Source organism: Ambystoma mexicanum, chromosome 4q (genome assembly GCF_040938575.1).
Source record: "Ambystoma mexicanum isolate Mex_15411 chromosome 4q, UKY_AmexF1_1, whole genome shotgun sequence".
Taxonomy (NCBI): domain Eukaryota; kingdom Metazoa; phylum Chordata; class Amphibia; order Caudata; family Ambystomatidae; genus Ambystoma; species Ambystoma mexicanum.
This window is the reverse complement of record NC_090928.1, coordinates 1,006,264,467-1,006,286,175: the sequence shown is the minus strand read 5'-3', so window position 1 is coordinate 1,006,286,175 and position 21,709 is coordinate 1,006,264,467. Positions and strand designations below refer to the sequence as shown.

The 21,709-nt window shown below is 44.1% G+C and overlaps 1 protein-coding gene across 1 annotated transcript in view; it reads left to right on the top strand.

The window, feature by feature from the left end:
* Window positions 1–21,709, top strand: part of USH2A (usherin) — a 4,817,015-nt gene that overhangs the window by 4,082,192 nt on the left and 713,114 nt on the right. Inside the window, exon 59 of the mRNA XM_069608572.1 lies at window positions 8,426–8,584. Within this exon, the coding sequence (XP_069464673.1) occupies window positions 8,426–8,584 (159 nt within the window). The remainder of the gene's footprint in view (window positions 1–8,425; window positions 8,585–21,709) is intronic.

The following is a 21,709-nucleotide window of genomic DNA, read 5'->3' as shown; positions in this document are numbered from 1 at the left end:
TGGGGGCCTTTGGTCCAATGAAATCGCATATGAATGCTGACGCGCCTACGCGCTAAGGGACTTTCCTCGAATTACACGCTGACATGCAAGAATTTCACGTGCCAAATCACTTTGTATCAAGCTGACCACATGAAAACACACGGAAGACCACGCTCCTGCCCAAAAGGCCGAATTACTGCCCCCCAGAGCCCTGACCGCCCTCCCACGAGTCATCTGCTGTTTCCTGCCTGCCTGCTGCCATCATGCGCTGCCATTTTGTACCTGCACATCTGCCATCTGCAGGGGTCCAGTTGCTGTGTCCACCTCTGCTGGAACAGAAGACTCCCAACTGGTATACCATCGCTCCACAGCCCAGCACCAGGACCCAGTTGCCCACCCACGCCTGCCTCGTGGGTCGCCATGTCGGGGCAAACACCATCTGAGACCACTTGCGACCCCCAGCCAGAGGGGCAGAGGGCCACCAGCTTCAGTCAGAAGGAAGTTGGTGTCCTGGTGGAGCTTGTCCTGGGGCATTATGATGCCTTCTTCGGATCATCACGCGCCAACAAGGAAGGACGGGACAGGATCTGGGACGACTTTGTGGTTGCCATCAACGCGGAGGGGGTGGCAACCCGCAACATCAAGCAAGTCAAGAAGCGCTGGGAGGACTTGAGATCCAGGACCCTCTTAAAAGCCCAGCGCCTCGTGGAGGGGGGCCGGGGCCGCATGAGTACCATCCAGCTGAGGGTCCTGGAACGCGTACACCCAGCGCTCCACACCCAGATCCTTGATAGGCAGACCCGTCTGGAGTTGAGCGGTAAGTGGCCAAGCATTGCTGTGTGAGACAGGGCATGTTGCAGTGTGCTGGTTGTCTGATACTTGCCTGTATGTGTGACATAGGCCATGTACGTATGTGTGTGTGCAGGGACATCATGGTCATGCATGTGAGACCAGTAATGTGTGAACCACATGGTTGGTGCATGTGTTTAAATGCAACATGGGTATCTCTATGCGGAATGGACACATGAGAGCATGCCAGTCTCTGTTCCTGGACATGGGTGGGGGTGAGGGATGGGTGCTGATGCCATGTACATGTAAGGTGTCCATGTCTGTGTGTCTGACCTGCGTGTCTGTGACTTGTGAATGCCATGGATGCATGACACATGTCTGTGACAATGTTCAGATTCACTGATGCAGCCTAGTCATCCTTGTATCCACTGTGTCTGGGGTGTACGAGGCCAGATGGATGAAACTATGGTGAAGTGTGTGCATGTGATAGGCATGACCCATGATGCATGTGAGTTTCAAACCAACATTGTATGTTTCAAGAGTCCATTGGACATGTATGCTAATGTCCATAGCATGCACCATGCCTGTTACTGAATGTGTTTTGCCTGCACTGACCCATGTTTTGTGGAGGGACATAATGAAAGTGATGTTTGACAGTGCCACTCATCTGCCATTGCTTCCTGTCTAGGGGACCATTGTACAGTACCCTGATGCTTGTGTTCTATGTCTCCCTCTACACAGCGGCAAGTGAAGAAGAGGGCGGAGACGGCGCTGTGGAGCAAAGTGGCGGGGATGCCCCCACGGCTGCAGCGGAAGGGGTGGGTGAGCCCCCACAGGGGCTTACAACGGCGGAAGACGGTGTGGAGCCATCCAGGTTGGTGGTTTCCACAGAGGAGGAGGAGGCCGCTACTGAGCTGCACATGGGGCCTGGTGGGGGTGGTACCACTGGTACAAGTGGTGCAGTCCAGGGGCAGGAGGCAGCACAGGTCGCCGTGGAGGGGCCTGTGCATGTCACTGTCCTTGACACTGTGACTGCACCACCATGCAACAGCAGGGATGCCCCATCCCAGGCCCGTCCGCAGGTAGGGGGGATGTCCATGTCATCTGATACTCCTCTACCTGCGGACGAGGGGACCCCTGGCCATATGGAGAAGGTCCTGATTGGTGTCGCGTTGCACACGGGTGTCATTCGTGATGACGTGCATGCTTTCTGGCGGGAGCACGCACGTCATTATGAAGAGCAGCGTGCCAACGTGGCCCAGTTGGGAGCGACCATGGTCGGGGGTTTCGTACATGTGTCGGCCACTCTGGCGACCCTCTCCTCCTCTGTGGAGGCTATGCGCCAGTTGTTCTCCATGCCGTCTTCTGGCCCAGATGCCACCAGGGCCCCCTGTGGACCTGCCCCGACCAACGCAGCCAGCTCGGTGGGGCTCCCATCCCTGCCACAGTCGGGAGTCGGAGGTCCAGCAGGGGTGGACACACCAGCAAATGGACCCCAGCAGATGGAGGATGTGCCGGCATCATCGGGCAGGGCATGTGCACGACGGCGTCGGTGGATTCCATCAGCCTGGATGCCGTCGTGCTGGCAGAGGCAGTTGCGTCGGAGGCAGTGGCAGGCTCAACGTGGGAGGCATCATGGCTCAGGGCCATCTACATCAGAGGGGCAGGCATCGGCCGGAGGGCAGGAGAACCCTGGAATGGGAGTGTCTTCCGTGTGGCAGTGGTTGGGCCAGCAGATATGTGCGGAGCGGCAGCGGGCAGAGGAGGAACAGCTCACAATGGTCAGGGCGGAGAACTCCATGTGCAGGGCGCTGAGTCGGGCTGAGTGCCTCGAGGGTATTCGCAGGGAGTTGGAGCTGGACACCGCATTATCCCTGCGAGACCTCGGGCCAGTGAACATGCCCGCCTCCAAGCCATTGAACAGGAGTTTGATGATGCCCTGCCCCATGACATCAACCAGTAAGCCGTTGGACTTGCCCGCCGCCATTGTATATAGTTCATTAGTGTTAAGTTTCCTTTCTATTTTTTCTTCCCTTTGGGGCGCATGGACTATGCCCCACATTTTTGTATATAGTTGTTTATTCTGTAGGCTTTTTTGTAGGTTTCCTTTGGACAGTTGGGCTCATGGACCCAGGATGTCATCCTTGTAAATAGTTGAAGTGTGCATTTGTCGGCTTTTTCTTTTTTGATTTTTCCATGGAGCAATGGATTTTACTTTTTCATTTCGGTTTGGATTTGCTTTGTTGGAAGGAGACTTTGGAGACATTTTTGATTTCATATATTTTGGATTCTGATTTCCTTTTTTTATCATTATGTGACATTCTGCATTTGTTTCCTTATGTCCATTGTTTGGTATTTGATTTTCTTTCACCACATTTTTTGTTCAATACATTTGTTCCTGTACTTCAATGTGTGGTATTCTCTCATTGGTTTCATGCATGTCACGATGTGGGTGTTCACATTCACTGGCACCCATTGTGTGTGTGTGACAGACATGTGCTGATGTACATAAAAGCCATTTGGGTTATTTCATGTAATGGCTATTTCAATGTGGGGTGTATGTTATGCTTGGTTGGTTATTTGGGCAGGGGTGGCGTGCCGTGGGATTTTGGTGGACATGAGGGCCATGATTGTGGGTCATGTTGACATGTTGGGGGGGACATGAGTGGGACATGAGTGGGGGCCTGCTGGCAGGTGCCCCTGACTGCTGGGGGGTGCGGGTGCTGGGGGACATGAGTGGGACATGAGTGGGGGCCTGCTGGCAGGTGCCCCTGACTGCTGGGGGGTGGGGGTGCTGGGGGACATGAGTTGGTGATCATATTGCAACGTGACATGTGGCTTGGCTGAGGGGAATGCCCATGGTGGATGGGCTGCCTGTGGGACATGACCAGGGGTGCAGGGTAGTCCCCTGTGGTGTGGGCTGCCTGCAGGGGCTGTGGAGGGGGTAGAGGGGACACCTGGGAGGACCCACACTGCCAATTCACGTGTAAAACTTCCCGCGCACCCCTAAAATACATGTACCCAGGGCAATCGCGTGTGAAACTTCCCGCGCACCCCTGAAATACACGTACCCAGGCCAATCGCGTGTGAAACTTCCCACGCACCCCTGAAATACATGTACCCAGGCCAATTGCGTGTGTAACTACCCCCGAGCCCCTGAAATACACGTACCCTGCTCCCCCAGGCCCTATCACGTGTGAAACTTCCCGCGCACCCCTGAAATACACGTACCCAGGCCAATCGCGTGTGAAACTTCCCGCGCACCCCTGAAATACACATACCCAGGCCAATCGCGTGTGTAACTACCTGCGAGCCCCTGAAATACACGTACCCCGCTACCCCAAGCCCAATCGCGTATGAAACTTCCCACGCACCCCTGAAATACACGTACCCAGGCCAATCGCGTGTGAAACTTCCCGCGCACCCCTGGAATACACGTACCCAGGCCAATCGCGTGTAAAAATTCACGCGAACAACAGTTATACACGTAGCCCACTCGCACAGGCCCTTTCGCGTGTGGAAGTTACCGCGAAACCCGTAATACACGTTCCCCACTTGGCGTTTGCTGTTTGGCAGTCCGGTAAACTGGTCCAGGGTTGGCGCTTCCCTTTGCGCTGGATTGGGTATTTTGATGGCTTTTCCTTGCGCGAAGGCGTTCTTGGCGGCGTAACTGGCGCTGCTGCAGGGTCACTGCGCCACTCTGCACCACGGCTGCTTTTGGAGGCTAAAATCCATGAATACGCTGTGCGCGGAAATCGATTTTAGCGCACGCGGCTGGCGCAGACATTCACACGGGAACACTGTGCGCCAGCCGCGTGCGCCACTTTTGTGCGAATTTCTATGAATTACCCTGTTAGGGTTTTTACCCATTCCATTCTCAGATAACTTTAAAAATCATTTTTACAGCTTGCCAATCAATTCTGTTTTTCTCTAGTGTTGCTAGGGGGAAATTGGGATTGATATTTTGTTTGAATTCTGCCATTCCTGAATACCTGCACTCTCTTCTCATCTCTTTACATTGCCTGTTGGTGGGGGTTGAGGGGTGTGCAGGGGGAAATAGCAACCACACTGCTATTTGATTTGAACACACACACAAAAGTATTATTTCTGTGCTGAATTGTTATGCTCACTATTGGTCCTTGTGCATTAAAGAGATTGCTTAGTGTTACATCACCCCATTGGTGATTATTGTATACCCATTAAACATAGTGTGATTAATTTGTAACTACATAAATAAATATTTTAACTTTGCAAACCAGCCTGATTCCTGGTTCAGTGTGACCGAGTGGTACATAGTTCAGAATAAAATAACTTTTAGACAAAAATAAATAAGGATTTCAGTTGTGCATTACACGCTAGGCGTTGACTTATGTGAGTGCCGGATTGAAATCACTTACAATACCTTACTTTGGGGGATGAAGGGGACTGAAATTAGTGATTGTTTGGTTAAGGTTAGGAAATAGATTTTACATTAACTAGGGAAGGGAGAAGGCACATGACAGAAACTACTCAGTGGGGACAAGCTATGTACTGTATACAGTGAGGCTACGGCCAGTGTATGATGACATATTGGAAGTGCTACTTCTGGGCTCTGAAGGTGGAGTGTCAACTCAGATTTGAAGGAGTGGATGGAAATGGTGTTTTTGACATGGCGAAGTGCATTTCAGTAATGGGGGAATGAGGTTAGAAAGATCAAAAGCAGTATGGAAACTGCAGGTTCATTATTGTGTATGGTCTCAAAATAAAGCTCACAATAATCGTATGTTTTTAGGTTTCTTTGTTGTTTTAAATCTTTTGCTGCATTTATAAGAAAAGAACACTGTAGAGAGAACTTACTCTAATATATGTACATCTGGACTGCGTCTGGTTAGGTGTATTCTTATTTTACATTGCATATCTCATGTCCTTAACTGATTGTGTCTCCTCTCTGTTGGCCTTCTAGACGTAGAAAGCCAGATATGTGGATGATTGTTCCATCACTATTTCACAAGCTGTTCACGGGCATCCAACTGACCCTGCACCAGCCTCACCAGCCTCTGTATGGCAATGAATCATTGCCAGACTCTTCCAACCCATCCCCATCTGCCCTCAAAATACCCCAGTGCAAAAGCTTCCCAAGACTTGTCAGGGCTCCTGTCTCAAGTCAAACCTCATCTTTTCCGCATGATTGTGATGTAACACAATTCCAATATGCTATTTGACACAAACTTATCATACTGGGCTCCATGAGTCATAGGCCTAACACATAACTGGTTGTGTCGCCCCTCATTTGTTTGGCCTTCTAGGCGTAGAAAGCCTAATTTGTGGATGATTGTGCCGCCACTGATCCTGCAAAGGGACCAGCCTGATATACAGAGTTTAAACAGGACTGCACCTTCTATGACTGACAATAACCCCTCCCCTCTTGCCTTCCAGAGAACACTCTAACAGGGTACTCCTGTCACCTGCTCCTTCTCTGCCTCGAAATGGCTGTAACTTGTCGTAGAGTGTGAACGTAAGACATAATTGGCTAACACCTTGCGTTAATACCTGACGTATGTACGCACTCCATGGTCTTTGTTAATTAGCCGCTTAGAGTTGTATTTACATCCAATTACATATGAATATCCAGACGAAAATCTGGTCCAGGCAACTTGAAGCTTCATTGTAAACGTTGAACAGTGCGAAACCGTAAATGATTGAGTAAAGTTAGTCATCATGTTCTATATGCCCTGAATCTTTGCGCAAATGTTGGAAAATAAATGTTCCAGTTAAACGACCGAGTGGCATCAACTTTCAACAGCCGCCCCTTAATAAAAAGGCACGTGATTCCCAATAGCTGCCCCTTAAAAAGAAATGCAACTGGCTACTCATAGCTGCTGCATGGAGAAAAGTACCAGGATTCTAAATGCTGTCACATAATGAAGTGGATGGACCCTGCATACTAAATGATTACACCTTGTGGAACAGCAACTGAGTGTTGTTGGAGACATCTGGCTAACAATAAACAGCATTAAACAAGTTAATGTGCAACGCTTTGTATGTGTCAAAATATCAGTTGTGGAGTTTGTATCATGATGTCCCTGTGAACGCACATCTGCTTTGCGGACAAGTTAGTACGGGGTGTAGAAGTAACCACTTGGTGGTTGCAGAACTGACAGTGTGTGCAAGTTCATTTCATATGTGGGGCTGCTATGATATTTTTGCACTGCCCTTCGTGAATAAGGGATTCAGTGAATCACCTGATCCCCCTCCCCCATTCAAGCTCTTGTATAGTGCTAGTGTGCAAGGCATGCTTGCTTAGGATCTCCCTATGCATTTTCCAATTATATACCATGGGACAACCAGATTTGGCATTCGGTTTCTCACTGCTGCAATCTATTGTTTTGGGGGTGATGCACTGAATCACGTGGCACTACTGCAGTACACTTATGTATGCAATACTGAATGGTAGTCTCATGTACGCAGTTATAATGCTGGATGCAATAGTCTCAGAGTTTGCATAGATGTAAGTGGGGGAGAAGTGTTTTCATGTAGTAATGGTCTTCACCTGAGCTGTCACACCCAACACATTGGTAAAATACCGGTACCGGTAAATCCTTACCGCCTTACTACGAGGTCCCTTTGCGGGTTGGGGGATTTAACGCCTGCTTTTTGCAGGCGTTAAAATCCAACCCGCTAAGGGACCTCGGAGCTAATTACGGCACCGCAAAATTTTTGCAGTGCCGTAATTAGCGCCTTCCCCATTCCCATAGAACCCTATGGGGCAGAAATGGGAATGGGGAAGGGCAATGGCGGAAAGGGGATTTACCGCCCCTCCAACCTTGGAATGGGGTGGTAAATCCCCTTTCCGCCAAGGCGGTGCCGGTATTTTACCGGCATGAGCCATGGCGCTAATAGCGCCATGGCTCACCGCCTACCGGGTAATGAGGCCCATTGGCAACACCTACCTAACTATGAAACCAGGTAATATTGACATAGAGGGGCACAAGATCAATGACCGGTTTGAACCATCGGGTCCATATTAGACATCCGCTGACAACTATGCACTGAGTGACAATAAGAATTGTGCCCATCACAAGGAAGGGTGGTTAGAGGGCAGACATGCTATACTCGATGTAGTGAACCTGGGAGCGACTGTTGACAGGGAAGAAAGAAAATGGAACATGGAAAGGAGACGAGAAGGAACCCTCTACACTCCACGTAGGACATTGGGTAGGCACACGGCCCAATGTGCGAATCCTGGGCGCAGGCTTGCCTGTGGGTGTGCCAGTCAGGGTCAAGGGTTATGGGGTATATAAAGGGAAGCAGGAAGCAGGGTACAACCTCTTTCAAGACATTAAAATAGTGGGTACATATTCCACTCCTCCACAGGCAGTAGAGCATTGGAATCACACATGATGTCATGCTTCTGACTGACTATGAACTTCGTGAATGTACGGCTAAACCAAATGTTTAGTCCTCCCATTAAGATCAACAGTCTCTAAGGATGAGCACAAGAGTGGCCGTATCTCTCTGGAAAAGCTCATGAAAGATATCTCAGAAGTAAAATGGGAATGTAGCCCACAGAAGCACCGTCATCAGTAAACCTATAGGCTACTTTGTGAAGACAATGACCCTGATATGATATGCAAATATATCACTAATTCATATATACCTCTGTGCTGGTTTCCAACAGGACTGCTCAATGACAGCACACATTTGGAATACAATGTCTTGATGAATCCTGGAAGCCGCCTCTCACAGATGCATCTGGTTGGTCAAAATAACTCTGCCCTCGTGGAGCACCTGAATCCTTATACAGAATATGGCATAAGGATACAAGCTTGTCAAGATGGTAAGGTGACGTTCCTAATTATTGATTATTCAACCTATAAAATAAATGATCTCTCTACTGTTATTACAGGTATAACACATAGTAGAAATTCACTGTGGTGCAGTCATTAATGCAAGCAATATAGTCACATGACATAATGCCTAGAAATATGAATTTTGAAGCAGTATGATTGATTTGTTCTTTTTTTATATTTAAGAGTATATATATATAAATGGCAAAGCAACATTCAACTTGCAACAAATATCTGACTTAATAATTCTGGCTACTCTGTTGCTTTTGCCCCAATAGATAATCAGAAATAAAATGGCCTCTTAGATTAAGTCAACTGCATAATTAACTAAGCAAATAATGAACAAATGTCCACGCCATCTCAAAAAGAGAGTTGTTAAACTTTAATTTACTTTGACATTCAAGTGTACCTAATGAGTTCTGACCTCTGCGCCTGTACCTCTACAATTTTCATGAGATCATATATATTACAACAACTAATTGCTACTGTAATTCTGTTTTAATTGTTAACAATTGGACATCCCCAACACGTGTTTTGACCCCACACATAAGGTTCTTTCTCAGGGATTTATCCACCGCATAACAATTCCAATTTATAAGGTCATTAAAGTACAATTAAAATGATATACAGACCAGTGGAAAGCCTAGGATGAGTCACGCCACGGGGGAGAGAAACAGTAGATGTACAATACATCCAGAAAAAAATAAAAACAAAAAGAGAAATACATTTCAATTGTTGATTCACAATTATTGGAGATCCTAACTGTACTAATATATGTTTCGACCATTGTAGGTAGAAATGTATTGAGGTTTGCTTAATAAACGTCTTCACCAAACTGTGTGTCCATGTCCACCACCAACACTCTGGGAATTTTAATTTGTAGTAGATTTTAAATATATTCTGCAAAGTTGTTCCCAATGTATACAACCACTGCTCTGTGTACAATAATAAACTGATCACCACTAAATTCATACCAGTTTCCTAAAACCTTTTTTTGAGGTAATTACCGTTTCACTGTCTGTCCTTAACACATTTGACAATTCCCTCTTCCGGGGAAAGGTTAAATTATCCTTCTTGTTCCTCTAGTTTCAAACTTCCATTCTATCAATAATAGAACAATATGGTTGCCCATATTGCAACCAGGGCCATAGTGGAGCACACATTCGGAGTGCTCAAGTCATGCTTCGGCTCCCTTGACCGCTCTGGCGGGCAGCTACTCTATAGTCTATGGACTGGAAGTCAGTCAAGGTTGTTATCTTTCTTAGATCGGGTGGGAGGACATTCCAAGCTAAGGGGTCCTGAACATTGAATGTGGTGCCACCGAACCATTTGAGCTTGAATTTGAAGTATGAAGCACCATGCTACCTGCTATTGTTCTAGGTTGTATAGTTTTCTATATTGAACTAACCCAGGTTGCTTAGTGCTTATAATTTCTGCTTCATTTAAATTTGAATACAGCACTGGCCCTCACCAGAGGATCTCGCAGTGCTTTATAAAGTTCAAAGGGAGGAGGTGAAAAAGAAGTTACAATGTTGTTTAGAACAGGATAGATGGATCCGGATAAATAAAGGATAATGAGAGAGGAGAGGCATGATGTGCTAGCCAGGCCTCTTGCTTACATTATCTTCAGGGGCACCTACACACATGTACAATGGGATCCCAGCATCCATGTAGGTGCTGGAAGCATATTTCAGAATGAATATTTGAAGGGTAGAAATTGAAGCAGGACAGCATTTCGCATCCCCTTGTTCCTCTTCCAAATAGGTGCAAGGGAATGTGACTATTTTCTTCACATCTCAAAAAAGAGCATTGCATTTGTAGATTTGAGATGTGTTTTGAAAAGTACAAAATAGCCCCCACATTTTCACAAATGAGCAAAGGGGTAAAAAAGGAAATGTGAATGTCTGCATCCGTGATGCACCCATTTAGGTACCCTTTCAGAATAGTGCGCACATTTTTTTAGCTGAAGTAATGAAAAGCACAAGTGCATCTAATCACTAGTGACAAAAAGACGTCACATCTTCCTCAAAGGTGACCTGCACATCTCAGTGCAGCCCCCTTGCATTCATTAGTTTTAAGAGCTCAGTCCAAATAATAAACAAAAGGAGCCCTGCCAACAAGAATTATACTAAATTGATCATTGATTTGACCAAACTGTATCAAAATATTGGCACATTCAAATTCCCAAACATTTAGACCAATGCTGTGTCACATAAGGACACCAATACACTATGTGTGGAATATTAAGAAATGTTATTGTGGTTATTTAAAAAAAAGAAATGGTTGATACATTAAAACTTCCTTTCATGCATGGAATGAGAAAGAGAACAAAAGAAAAAGGAATTGTGAGAAAAGTGAAGGAAAGGGTTGAGACCCAGTTGAGAAATACTAATAGAAATCCAAGGACAGGCTGTATGCTGTTAAAAAAAAAACAGCTCCTAAAGGTCTGGTTAACACATACATTGATCATCAAATATTTAAAGGCACTTCATAAGTGATGATGTAAATTACTAAATATTTAGTAACATAACACATGTAAGAGAAGACAATTTTTTCAAGTGGAGAACATACAGGGATATATCTTATGTAGTTCAACACTGGTTTGAATGGTAGGAGGTTATCGTTCATATCGCTTATCTCTTTGTGGGTTCAGTTGACATGTCCCTTTTGTTTTTGAAGGAACTTTTAAAGATGGAGAATCCTTGAGTCTGACAACGTGACAAGAAATGATAGTGGGCAAACCCCTAGGCACAATGATGGAAGGCCAGAAGAACTCGGCTCTGAAAAATAGGGCAGAAAATTGCCCTGTAATTATATGACGACGTATAACGTAGGCAAAACATCTGCTCATAAATTGACTGGGAGTGAAAAAATAATATTCCAAAAAGGTTAAGGAATAAAATACCATTGCCTGCAGCAGGTCAGGATTACCTCTATGGCTCGAATAGTGTTTAGCTGAATCAATCCTCTACTGACTCAATTTAAATCGCAAGCCATCAACATGGAGGCTCAAATGGCTCTAGCTGATTCTAAGATTGTTTTCAAAGGCTCAAAAAAGTGTTCGAGTCAAGCAATTTAAGTCTTGCCCAGCCTCCAAGGGACTGATTAGCATGCAACTATTCAACTTGGAATGTAAATTAATATGTTACCATTGGCCGGTAGTGGTTTTGCAACCCCTGTTGGGGCAGTGGCTTGTCATTCAACTCATTGAATTATCTCACCCCTGAAAAAGACTCCATCCAAATCTTTAATTTCTCAGGGATGAAACATGCATCTAGACGGTTACATGCTTCTTAAAGCAGTGATAGTTACACCTTTTCGTGTTTCTTTGCAATGTACGATACACTTGTGTAGTCACAGCACAAGTACAATCCGTGCACATGCCTTCATGTTTGACATAATATATACTTGTTTCTGTCACCAGTTGGTGGGTGTGCGTGTCAGAGTGTACAGGTGTGAATTTTACAATGGATTCAATAAAAAGGGTAATGATTTAGAAACAATAAGAAACCTGAGATTGATAGTAGTTGTACTTTAAGAAACAGATCATTACAAACATAGGACATACATTTAATTTGCATTTGAAGTAGCTCTAAGAGAAAAATTGGGGACCAGTTAAATAAAACACCTTGTACATCCCTTCTTTTGCTGTGTCACATCTTCCCAGGTTTTTAGATTCTCAAAAAGGATCTGGTTTTGCTTTCTGTTGGTCACCTGTAAAGATCCATCGATACTGCAAATTAATGCAATGGACTGAAAGCTCTTTGTAAGTTAGCAGTCCTTCATAATAGCGTTGAATAACATGAAAAAACATTGTGTGTCATTGGAATAAAAAACAGACTGTGCTCATTAATTGAACCCCACATGCACTCCCTCCATTCCCTGTCAGACACATTATGATTTTAGTTTTGACTCTGGGGCGTTGATTAAGCGCCACCGATAAGCTGGAACCTTTGCATCGGAGTACAGCTAGGAGGCAAATGACATGTGAGAAGTTAAACATAGCATGTAGGTGTTGTCTGGGATTTTACCCACTAGTTGATGGCCCCTTGGCATGTGAATGTGCATGGACATTCCCTCCCACCACCTGCTCCGCTTTGCCCAAAACACATTCTCTTGGGATCTCTTTAAGCTGGCTTTATCAAACAGTAACTTCATACTTTGGCCTGCCACTGTTATTTCTGAGCATTCCGCTGAGAGTTAATGGCTTTATTGCAACTGTAATTGCACTACTGGTGTACTAAAAATGCATTAACCAGGTGTTCTTTCAGTCACTTGATTTATATCTGTTCCTTGCAGTAAAGCCCTGTTTCAGTGTCAGCGTGGTATAGGTAAGGCATTTGCAATACACTGCTGTCGTATTCCCAGGAAATCACACCAGGTTCCAGCTGTTGACATCTCGGTTTACCAAGAAATGATCAAATTTAAAAATTTGAAAGGAGACATTACCATTTTTGTTTTAATTAATGCCCCACTACCTTCACTTTTTACCTTTGCCGCACCCCACTCCTATATTTCATTAAAAACGACCCTACATTTTCGAAACACAGAGGTAAAGAAATTTGCTAATTTCTTCTTTGTTTTGCTAAATTAATTTGCTCCACTTTTTTGCAGCAGTGCAACGCTTTGATAATCTGGCCCCAGGCTCTAGTCCCCATTACCAAACAGAATCATTCTCAGGTGCAGCCACTCTGCTGAGTAATGCCATGCCATGTTTTGGCATAACGCGTGTACTCTTCACTTAACCAATGTCTCTGTGCATCAATTTGGAAAGGATCCGGGGTCGCCCATGGAGGGTGGTGCATATTCATAGCATGACCCAGGGTCTGCTAGCCCATGCACATATCTTTTAATATGAAACATGTACACAGGCACTAAATATTTCCTCATGTCCCAGTGAATGCCCTCATGCCAGTGATGGAACATCCAATTCGCCATCAGTGCCCGCAAAGGAAGTGGACACATTTGGTACTGGAGAAGTGTTGCTGTGACTTTCTGCAATAGAAATATGTAGTCTGTGCAGGGCAAACACCACAATAAATATCTGCTGTTTTGCTATTGTGTGCAGATTATTTCACATTAAGCACAAGCACTTTCCGCCTCAATTCTACAGTCTATACTTTTAGATGATCACATGCTAAGTCGTTTGCCCTAAACACTCGTCATAATAGATGGCCACTCGCGTTGTGCCAAAGAATCGTTTATTTATAGATTATCTATGATTTAATCAGCATTCTGGAGCGCACATTAAGCTAGGAGGTGGTCAATCAGAGCTCCCTTTAGAATTCTGTTCCACGCTCGAGAATTTGTCATACTCTTGTCTTTTTCCCAGTAGTTCTGCTCATTTAATGATTATCCTGCTGTCCCGGTTACACCTAATTAAGCACGGAACCCATGTATTGATCAAATCGCATCAGGCTTGCATTCATTTCCGCCTCGCCTTTATGGAGATTCCTATTGGTCTCCAAACACCAGTTAATGTAAGCCAAATCAAAAAGGCATTGATGAAAACATCACAATCGGTTGAATGGATGATGTTGGCGGGATTACTTCAAAAGCCCACAATGTACCATTTGGTCTCATCAAGGAGATAAGGGTGCTTTATGCACCGTACCTATGTCATTGTTTATTTGATCACCATATAACAAACACCCCCTGAGACCAACCAATCACACATTCGAATCACTAGAGTAATTTCTCTTGATTGCACATATCCTTTCCCTTGCAGATAGGTAGGACCATGCAAATCACATCATTCCATATGATCATTGCAGATTTTCACAGAAACTGGACTTAGATAACACAAATGGCCTGATTCACAAAGCATATTCCAATGGGTTTGTGTCATTATAAAACGCTTCTGTGAATCAGGTCCAATATGTTTTCAACATAGGAATAATAGTACCATTCCACAAACCTGTTAATCGCAACACATGCTGAGACATCTGTAACCTTTGGCTCTCCATATTATTTTTAATACAACTCCCTTCAACCCTAGCCAGTATAGTTAATGGTGAGGCACCATGGGATTCATAGTTCAAAACATCCTGAGATCCACTGGTTGGAGATGTTGGTCAGGTTTAAGACAAATCACGCTGTTTACATTGGGTTGAAGAGGGCAGGCCTTTTTTTGTGGCAGTGCATGTTCAAAGCCACCAAGGTATAAGGCTAATGGAAAAGGTCAGAAGTTCAGAACCTTTTCTGCCAGGGATGCTCAAAGAAAGAAAGTGTTTAAATTATGAATTGCTTGCACCTGGCCTTTTCTTTGATATAGTAGCCAAGATTAACCCTTTGTTTTCAGCTTTCAAAAATAGTGAAACATTCACGAATGTTAATGCAGAGCATGGATATGTTTTCATTTGCATTACTTTGATACGTGCACATGTCATCTTATTCACAAAGATATCCTGCACATTTCCAGGAGTCTGAGCTGAAGCAGAAATGATGTGCTGGCCAGTACCAGTGAATGCATTAGTGTTGGGCACATGCAAGGTGCACCCTGCCCCCATAGGTACCTTACTGTAGCTATATTGTGTGTTGGTTCTGGGGTACACAGCTCATAACATTGCAATCTCGCCTAAGACAACTGTATTACTTAAACGAAAGTCATACTCTACATCATGAAGGCTTGACATGTGACAGACTCTGCCTCAGCCCACTAGCCTTTCTGAGGTCATTGACCTGCACCCATGGACTCTCCCTATTATCAAAAGAATTCCCCCAGTTATGAACCTTCATGCGTCCCTAATGTATGACTGACTCTTCCTGAGTCCTATAGGCTTTTCAGAGGTCCATTTCTGTTATGAATTCCCTATTTTGTAATATTATCAACTTCAATAATACACACTGTGTCAACCTCTGAGCAATGAAAAACAGACCCGGCATGTCTAACATGTGACTGACTTTGCAGGTCTGTCGTAAAAGCTTCCAATTCCGAACTTCAACTTTACTAATATGATCAACTTCAGATGGATGAAAGGCTGTTGTCTTACCCAGATTCAAACCTGGAATTGGCACGTTAAAGATAGGTTTCCGCAGTAGGTGCGTTAGCCTACTGATGTAGCCTACATCAGAGTTTTTCGTGTGCTGCCCTACTTGGATAAAATGTACAAATGCACAGGCCCCTAGTTCCTCTTGGTAACCCTGCCAACTAGTTATTTTGTGTGTGTTTTTCCCACGAATGAGACTGAACCTGCGCAAACTTCTACCCAACTTCCCTCTAGATTTATGGCATTTGAATGAGATTTGGGCAGTTTCAGCACGGAAGAAAAAGCTGCATAACCCGCAAACCTGACCAAATCTGACAGCGAGATTTACGGGAACCCGTGGGCCCCTTTTCAGAATGTTCATACTCAATTAAGTCACCTCAAATTAAATCCAGCCCGGTGCATGCCATCCAGCTCCAGAATCTGGAAAGCACCCTGCTCAGCCACACATGCCTCACGCTCTGCACATGTGCTCTATGTTCTACTCTGGGCCGGATCCGTTGTCAGGTACATCACATTGACAGATGTTCCTATGAGAATCCCGCTTTCTGCAGGAAAGGTCCTTAGGGAGCCCCTTGTGCCTGCTGGTCCCAAGACCATTGTACTCATGCCTCCCTCCCCTTGTAGCAAAGTCACAATTCAAAAAAGAAAGTATCTGCTCTGATTAAAAAAGAAATGTCGAGAAGGTGTGATCCCCCGGTACAAATGATCAGATAAAGACATGGTGAGCAAATCACCTTCATCAGATTATATCTGACAGACCAAAAAGTAAATATTGTGTAAATATAAGAAAGAGAAACAAGCAGGATTCTTCAAATAGCAGAGACTTAGCCTTATGTGGGAGTACATTCCATAGGCTAGGTGCTTGTAGTAGGAGAGCAACTTGACAATAATCAACAAATATCCTAAGGGTTATAGATAACATGGGATAAAGAGTTGGAAATATTTGTGGAATTTAATTGCAAGAGGTGTATATTTCTTTTAGTGTTAACATAGCTAATACGCCAACTTGCATTTAAACTAACTTGCATTCCCACAATGTATTGCTCAGTGGCTCCGCACTGGAGGTGAACTTTTAGTGATGGCTCTGGGTAACACTGTGGCATGCTGACTTAATGAAATGACTTATTATATTTACACACACACATCTTGTGATAGACTGGTAATAAAAAGCCAATTTGAATGCCCGATCCTTGGCTGTGCCATGCTTTTAATTCCTCCGTTGTTAGTTTTTTAGACATTCCACTTCGCCCATTCCCACCATCCAACACATCTGAAGCTCTTACAAGACAAATAAACCTGGCTCTTTGGTTGTTAAGGAATGCACATGTGTTCCAGAGACACCCACTTTGGATTTTCTGTCGTTTTCATGTAATGGGTCAGTCTTTACCTAGTGTATGATGGTTAGATCTGTCCACCTTTCAAGTTTGAATTCTAGATTCACTTGGGGAATGTCCCAAAGCAGAAGATATGGCTTTGAGGAGCCACACCTATGGCCAGACAGTTTAAGAATAGAGTCACCAAACATTTAGACTGTTGAAGAAATCAGTCGTCTTTTTTTCTGATGCCGGTAAACAGAGGTGATTTATTCATTGGCCTGCAAGTCAAGGAACGCATCATAACAACCCTAGCAATCAGACATAGCTAACCTAACCCGCCTTACAGGCACGTTATCTGTATACCTCCTTGGTCACCTGACCATGGAACATTCGAATAATCTTTCTGCTAGGCCGTCAGGCACACTCGTATTCCCTTTCCAAAGACAATAGCCAAAGACAAAAGCTAGGTGTCCGACGTTTCGGTACATGGATAAGTATGATGCATTTCCGGTGTGACCCAGCCTATAAAGGGATGGAGATTGCTCCTAGAAATGTCCTTCCATGTCTGCTGGATAAGCACGAGGGTCATTTGTCCCTCCCCCAGGGTGGCTTGGTTTCCAGCTTCTTACAGCCATCCATTGTCTAGATTGATTGGGACCAGATGGATCCGATGTACATGAGCCCATGTCCTTGAACTAGGAACCCAATAGGGGATGGAGCGTCACTGTGTCAAAGGTCCACCATTGCCTTCAGGCAAGAGGGGAATGGAAGCCTAATAACTAAATACGTAGGGGGCTTAATATCACAGAAATTGGCTATTCAAATCCAAAGTTCATATGCAAGGTTCCCAACGCCTCGTGCAAAAGAAAATATCACCTGCAATGTCTCACTGATACTTATGTTCATTTATTTAATTATGTATGTACCCCCTCCAACAAAAGTGATTCCAACCGATACATTCAACCTGACAGCCTTTTGAGGATGGGCCAGGGACTTGCTCCTGAAACACCTTAATAGGCCCCATCACCAAGTAGTGGCTGGCGCAGCCCCCCTATACAGACTGGCATGCTTTTCTATCTCACCCATGCTACAAACAGAAGTATTTTTCTGTTTCTAGCAAGCATTAAAGAACTAACCCCTATCTGTGCAAGAACTTTAAAAAAGATGATTCCCAAGCAGGGTGCTGGAAGTCATATTTTTGTTATCATTCTAGTGTGGTAAGGAATGTGGTTAAAACAGAAAGAACAATTTACAAATCAGGGTGCATACAATCTGAATATGTTTCATCACTGGTGGGAATCAATCTAGAATTATCAAAAATAATGTTCCTAACAAAAGGTCTCCCCGCCTTGGAAATACAAAAAAAAAGATGATTCTTAGAGCAAGGGTACAGAAAGTATAATTTCTAAATTTTTATTCTAGCGTGGGTCGATGCTTGAAATAAGGAAAAAAAACATTTCTAATACAGGGTGTGTTCACGCGGAACATGCACAATAAATGTTGCTCTCAGAAAGTCTAATCACGGTGGAAATACCATAAAAACAATGATTTAAGCATGAGTGGCTCTTGCAGTTCTTTGTTTATTCATTTATTGGTTGTTTGTAAGGCACTTATATAACTTATACAACTAGGTGTTTCAAAGTGCCACAAGGCAAAAGGGAAGGGGAGCATGGGAGAAACAATAAAGGTCCCACTAGGTCTTGTGATACTCAGATATGTGCAAGTTGGAATATGGAAGTGCACATTGGCCTCGCCCGATAAGCAAACAAACAAGGGTTAGCATGAGGCCATATTCCCAGAATTCTAGTGATTGCTTCTGGGTACTTAAGGTAGAAATAGTATTTTTGCTTTTTATAACAAACCCAGCCCGTCTAGAAATATGTTTTTTTTCTTTTTCCAGCATTGAAAGATAAAGAATATTGCGACTTAATACCACATAATAGAAATACACCAGTCACGAGTCCACAGGTACCATGTACATTTATCACCAGGCAGTTGTCTGGCTCTCAACACCCCGCAATGTGTGCAAGCAGACACCGTGAGATGAGAGAGTGCTGGACATTTCAAAAACACAAGCATTTATACAAGTTTTCCACAAACCCAGACACATTGTCTAGCCCCTCTTCGTGTAATACATTTACCTAGGGTTCATAGCCTCTCCACATAACTAATGCATGTTTAAACATCTTTATATAGTTTGTTGAGAGTAGAGAAAACAAAGATTTTTGCAATATCACATGTTCAGCTATTCATCATTCTACTTTGCTGTTTGAATAGGGAAGGCACTATTGGAACAGATGGTATCTAAATTACAGATTAGTACGGCTTTTGTTTAACTCCAAGGTTTCTCAGTGTAGGACAAACAATCCACTTTAGCAGCTTCCACATTCTTACCTACGTTGACATCATGGAAACAGTACAAAGTTAATTTTGCTCTACTGGAGCCAAAAACACAATTCTAAACATGGAACAGAAAGCAAGAGGTGATCAAAATGGCGGATAACTAAAAATGTCAGCTTAGTCAGCCTGTTTCAGGTTCATTCAATGCAATTTATAGTGCAATGCAAATGTGCTTAGGCCAATCGTTTACTATCAGGCAGTATTCATGCAAAATATACTTTTACAAACCCTCCTTTTGGCCTATGCCAAAAGCATTATTCAAACATTAGCATCATCCGAAAACCACGTATCATCATCAGAGCATCCTGAATCGCTATCTTCAAAAACATTGATCGCCATTAATTCCTTTATGGTGATGTCCTGCATTACCAAGGCATTAGTCATTTTCGATGGCCTGTGTGTCTTAGGTTCTAGTTTACCAACTGCTTGTTCACAACCTCCCTCTATTATGGAAGAGATGACAGGAAGACACTCTATGCAACAACAGCAAAACTGTAAAATGCCAAGTATCACCATTAGGACTGTAAAGATTTTCCAGCCCCAGGATCGTAACAAGTCCCAGAACTATGTGCCAATATTCCAGTTTCATTCTGCAGCGTATACTTCAGTACTTAAGGTGTGCAATTTCTTAATTGCTTTCAATATGGTGGTGGAGGAATTGGGTACAAAAGCACAACACGCAGATCACACCATTTTGCACACCCCACTCCACTCAGCTAGAATGATGTCTAGCACCATCCTATTTTGGAGAGTCACTGATCTAATAGCCTTTTGCTCTAGTGTCATGGTATATAGGATGTCAGTAGTTTCATTGAGGTTTTTTTTCTAAAACCCTTGCCAATTTTCTAATATCTTGAGAGTTTATTATCTACCCCCAAAATGGCATGTAGGATTTAGCAACGTCACCCAGAATCTGTGAGGGAGTGTCACCATGTTCATCCCACCTGGGGCGAGTTCTAGAAACTTCAGCAGTGGTGCCAACATATACACCTGATAACAGTATTCCTAAATAACAAGCACCCCCCCCAGTCTCTTGGCAAGTATGGATATGCCTCATTACCGCAAACAAAATAAACAGGATTTCCTACGTACAGAGGTCTATCCTCTCTGGTTAGTACAGCAGTATTCGTACACCCCTCAAATGTACCCATTGACTGGGAACCCTCTCTTTGTATGCAAAATGGAACAGAGTTTGGACTATGGTTAACGATATAGGAAGGAGGCATGGCATCCTTATCACCTACAGGAGACATTTAAAGGTAATCACAGATTGGAAAGGTCTGGAGAGTCTATCAGAAGGCCTAATAGACGCAACATTTAGCTTGCTCCTATTTGCAAACAGAGAACATCCTAAAGGTGCTAAAACTAATTTTTCAAACTCATTAAGATTAGTGCCATCAAAATTCCCAGTGACATTATTGTTCCATCGGCCAAAGAATAATGCCCTAAGCAAAGCATAACAAGCATTAGTTAGAGGGAGAGGATGTATATATCAGCCCAATCCCTTTTCCCCATGTTGTGGCAGATGTGAACATATCCAACAATTGGTCTTATTCAGAATGGCATGTGTGGCGTTCATGATCATCAAGAGGGTGTTGTTGTGATAACCCCCTCTATGTTGGAGGTCTTGTGGATGAAGAGTGTGCGAATGCACATATGGTGAAGACATAGTGGAGACACTTGCAGTTGGCAATAAAATATCAAGTGGATGTGCACTCTCCAGATACCAAAATACGAGTCTCAATGTAATTACAGTACAAGCTGTTATTGCGATCAGTATCCATTTGGGGGGACTCATTATCAGCAAAATTATCAGTATCCTTATTAGTACAAGTGGCCCCAAACACAGGCATAGTTTCTCAGTGTCTGTTAAGAAGCCTCACTGTTAGGCTCTTTTAGTTCATCTGTGGGTGGCACTTGACCACGTGGCCTATCTTGATTGAAGATAAGTTTGCTGTTCCCTGCCTCTTATCATATGCAGCAGAGGAATGATGAGGGACTGGCTCAACGTTGGTTTCTTGTGGGTTTCTTGTGGGTACAGAATCCTAGCTGCACTTTCCTATTCTATTTACATTAATGTAATGTCAGCAACTCTAAATCTAAATCCTGTTTTGTGGTCGCAAATTGTACCTTAATACGCGAGGTACGGAATGATCAGGGAACAAAGTGTCATCGTTTCCTGAAGAAGATGAAAAAGCAGAAACAAGATCGATCAGTGGTGAATAAGTAATTGAAGAAGAAGAAGCAATCTCCCCAGGCCCCACGGGCACAGGAAGGAATTTCAAAGAAGAAGCAACAATCTCCCCAGGCCTCACGGACTCAGGAAGAATTTTCGTGGCATCCACGGTGTCGCTCAAAGCAGGCTTGTTATGAGCATCAGGATCATCAATTCCCTTCTCCTCCCTTTCAT